The following is a 4,179-nucleotide window of genomic DNA, read 5'->3' as shown; positions in this document are numbered from 1 at the left end:
AATTTAATAAGGAAAACAAAATAAGGAGTCACTAAAATGGTGACTGTTGGGGAATTAAGAAATTCACATTAGCTGCTCAGATAGCCAGATTTATCAGTATATTTTAAGATAAAATATTTCCTTAGTGCTTATGTAAATATGGATTTTCTTCATCCATATAGTTCATTATCTCTCTAGAAAGAAGTAAAACAAAACCAAAATTCTAATAAGACATGTTTGCTAAATACATATACATTTTTTACAGGGTGGTACAGCCTGCTATGGTTAAATATTTTAAGCAAGAACTAGTATTTAAAGCTTGAAAATTCTGAAAGGACATTCCTCATTTTACTCCTTGTCACTTATTTTCATTTAAGCAAGTCTACATGCCTTTGAACCCTAAAGGTAAAGAAAATAGAATAGGATCTCAGAATCCTCCTTAAATTGATAGAGGTCAAGATATGGTTAGCTGGTGGGGAGCCCACAGTACTTGGATGGAGATGAGTTTGCTGGTTTACCCACTAGCGAGAGTGGAAGATTTACCTTGACTCAATTGCAAGTGGATAAAAGCAGAACCATTGCTATGACCTAGAAGTTGGGGACAGTGTAAACGCATTGGCATGGAAGCCCATTCAGAAACATTTCCTGTGGATGATGGGAGGACTAGCCTTATCATACTCCTGCTTACTGATCCACATCTGCTGGAACGTGGACAGGCTGGCCAGAATGGAGCCCCCAATCCAAACGGAGTACTTCCGCTCCGGGGGGAAGCTGTGATCTTGGTTTTCACGGTGCTGGGTGCCAGGGCTACAATTTCCTTCTGCATCCAGTCAACAGTGCCAGGGTACATAGTGCTGCCTCCAGAGCGCATGGTGTTGGCATACAGATCCTTGCGAATATCCACATTGCACTTCATGACAGAGTTGAACGTTGTCTCATGGATCCCACTGGACCCAGTGCCCAGAAAGGAGGGCTGGAAATGGCTTCAGGGCATTGAAAGCGTTCATTCGTAGTGGTGATCACCTGCCCATCGGGAAGCTCGTAGCTTCTCTCCAGTGAGGAGGATGAAGCAGCACTGACCATTTCTTGCTCAAAGTCCAGGGCCACGTAGCAGAGCTTCTCTGTGACATCGCGAACAATCTCCCGCTCAGCTGTGGTGGTGAAGTTGTAGCCTCATTCTGTTAGGATCTTCAGGAGGTCTCTGCCGGCCAGATCCTGACGAAGAATGGCATGGGGCAGGGCATAGCCTTCGTAGGTGGGCACAGTGTGATTGACCCCATCTCCGGAATCCGTCACGATGCCTGGGGTCCAGCCTGGATAGCCACATACATGGCAGGTGTGTTGGAAGCCTCGAACATGATCTGAGTCTTCTCCTGGTTGATCTTGGGGCTGAGGGATGCCTTGGTGAGGGGGATGGGATGCTCATCCAGTGCCACGCGGAGCCCGTTGTAGAAAGCATGGTGCCAGATCTTCTCCGTATGGTCCCAGTTGGTGACCACTCCGTGCTCGATGGGATACTTCAGGGTCATGATGCCTCTCTTGCTCTGGGCCTCATCCCCCATGTCGCGGTCCTTCTGGCCTATGCCTACCATGACCCCGTGGTGCCGGGGTGCCCTACCATGGAGAACACAGCTCGGGGGGCGTCATCACCGCCAAAGCCTGCTTTGCACATCCCTGACCCATTATCCACCACCAAGGCAGACAGCTCATCGTCAGTCATAGTGCTGGCCAGAATCTTCCAGATGAGTGAACAGAAGTTAAATATAGAGTAAGTACCAGACTCTGGTGGGCAAGAGAGAGAATGAACAGGCTGAAAACACTTCAGAGCTGCCTTCAAAGAGGGGAGCCTGTGCTGTGATGACAGATATTTAAAGGTACACATTGGCACCACCCGTGTCCTATTCCAACAGTTCTCAGCATTTCTGGGTGGGGTTGCCTCTGAGGTATTAATAATAATGATGATGATACAAATCATTAGTAGACCTTCCTTCATAAGGAGAGAATTGCCTACCAGATGGCCAAATCTCAGGTTACTGTAGTTAGGCAACCCACACATGGCTGTCAGCCTGCTTTGGTGCAGTGTCTAGATAACTATGATGATGCAATGGGGGATATAAAAGCAAGATGAAAGGAAGCTAGTGTGAGCTATGGGTAACACTGCCAAAAGGGCCACTGCCTCCCCGATTTACCTTCCGGGTCTATTTTCTCTAACCAGCTTTGACTTTTCATTCTTAATGTATTGTTCTTATGAGTTTGACTTTGACTTTTCATTCTTAATGTATTGTTCTTATGAGTTTGACTTTGCAAACTTTACTTTTTCAAGATTTTTTTTTTCCCATCAGATTTCTAACCCCACAGGATATCATCATGATAGAAACTGTTTTAATGAATGCAAATAATGAATGGCCAAGAGAGGCCTGACAGCTGTAATTATAATGCATTTGTATCGTGTAAAATTTAGGATATTTAACAGACTTCTAAGCCATTAGAGATCAAGAAAAATCAATAAAGTAAACCACTACATGTTTTCTTTTGTGATGTAAATTTCTAATAACCAGATTTCATTAAGCGTTACTCTGGGTAGACACGGTTCATAGAACTAGGTTTATTGTGTCCATGTTGATTGCACAGAGGCCGATTGCTCAGCCATCTTGTGTGACTTACTAAAGTGCAGATTATAAAAATTGTATTTATTTATTTGCAATAACTCTTGAGTTATACAGCAATGAACAAAGTTTAGCGATAAGGTAAATTTTAAAGTAATGTATTTGCACTGATATTTAAAACGGTTTGATCTTCAAGATTCATACACTGTGTTATAACATCAAATGTATCTGTAATTGTTAACATGTACACAATTGAAATAGTAAGTACTATATTAGCTTTCTTTCAATTTTAGGTTATATTACCTACCCCTGATCATTTCATAGGAATAGTATGTCTGAGTTTTAGTTTTAATATAGAAATATAGACAACCTGGTAATATGTGTACCATGATAAAATGTAGGATATTAGTAATGTCTTACAAAGAAAGAACAATTAAGGGAGTTCATTACTTTGTTCCTATACGTATTAGGTAAATAAGATATAATCTCCCCTGTCAGCTCTTCTAAAGCAAATAAATTTTTCATGCCCATGTCTGAGTTCTCCAAAACCTTCCTTTTGGTTAATTAATTAATCAACTAAATAATGGTCATTTTGTAAGAGGTAGTAGCAGCCCTACAGTACTGGACATATGTGTATCCTGCAGTTGCAAGCTAGAACCAGGCAGTGTCTTCGCCCATGAGCTTCCTGGAGAGTCATGGTAACACCAAGCTGTGAGTGTCTAACCCACTTCTTTGTCTACAAGTTGATATAGAATTATTTTTCTCTGGATTTTTCCGGTGCTTTACCCTATAATGTGACTTTAAAACCTTCCTTCTGACAACCAGTCATGAAAAAATGTCTGCTTCACTACAAAATCCATAGCTTTGCTTTTTTTTTTCCCACTAGGACTATCTTTTCCCTTACTTTTTTCTGTAACTGCAAAATCATTTCCTCCGTCAACAGAATTGAAGAACTTCACCCTCAGACCTTCACACTGAATGGTTTTGTGTACTTCCTTTTCTTGTAGCACAACAAAGCTTTTGATTAAAACAATATTTTATTGCTATAGGATGGTGCTTCTGGAAATGTCTTTTTCTTTTTTAGACCTGTTACAAACTACATGCACATCCTACAAGACTGAAAAAAAAACCCCAAAACAAAAAACCAAAACCCCACAACATTGCATTTAGCATCAGTTCCTATTTATGAATCTCTAGTGTGGAATATAAAACAAAGCCATGTTGATATAGGAGCCCATATGACACCAAGAACAACCTTTAAAGTCTACATTTATGATAGCACTCTTCTTAGAATTGCCTTTGAACTGAGAGCTGGATGGTAATGAGTCCACACAGCATTATTGATGCCTTGAGAGTGAGGCTGATGTGTGCTTTTGCTAGAAGACCTTCTAACCCCTGTTTAATTTTGATGTCCCAGAGAAATTTTCATCAATTCTGTATTCTTAAAATAAGACTAAGTTCTTTTAATTAACCCCCAACAATACAAGAGGAACATATCATAATTCAACAGCCATTTAAAAATATCATCTGTGGACTGGTTAAATTTTTTTAAAGTAGCAAGAATTTGTACGAGTGAAACATAGGAAGGTGGGTT

General features: G+C 40.8%; 1 protein-coding gene across 1 annotated transcript; it reads right to left on the bottom strand.

The window, feature by feature from the left end:
* Positions 1–611: 611 nt before the first annotated feature.
* ACTBL2 (actin beta like 2) lies at positions 612–1,699 on the bottom strand. The gene is given in 5 exon segments (XM_060009468.1): positions 612–746; positions 749–960; positions 963–1,289; positions 1,292–1,591; positions 1,594–1,699. Coding segments are annotated over 5 exon segments (1,080 nt in total).
* Positions 1,700–4,179: the final 2,480 nt, after the last annotated feature.

The sequence above is a fragment of the Delphinus delphis genome, chromosome 3 (genome assembly GCF_949987515.2).
Source record: "Delphinus delphis chromosome 3, mDelDel1.2, whole genome shotgun sequence".
In the NCBI taxonomy this organism is placed as follows: domain Eukaryota; kingdom Metazoa; phylum Chordata; class Mammalia; order Artiodactyla; family Delphinidae; genus Delphinus; species Delphinus delphis.
The sequence above is the reverse complement of the archived record's forward strand: the minus strand, read 5'-3'. Positions and strand labels throughout refer to the sequence as shown.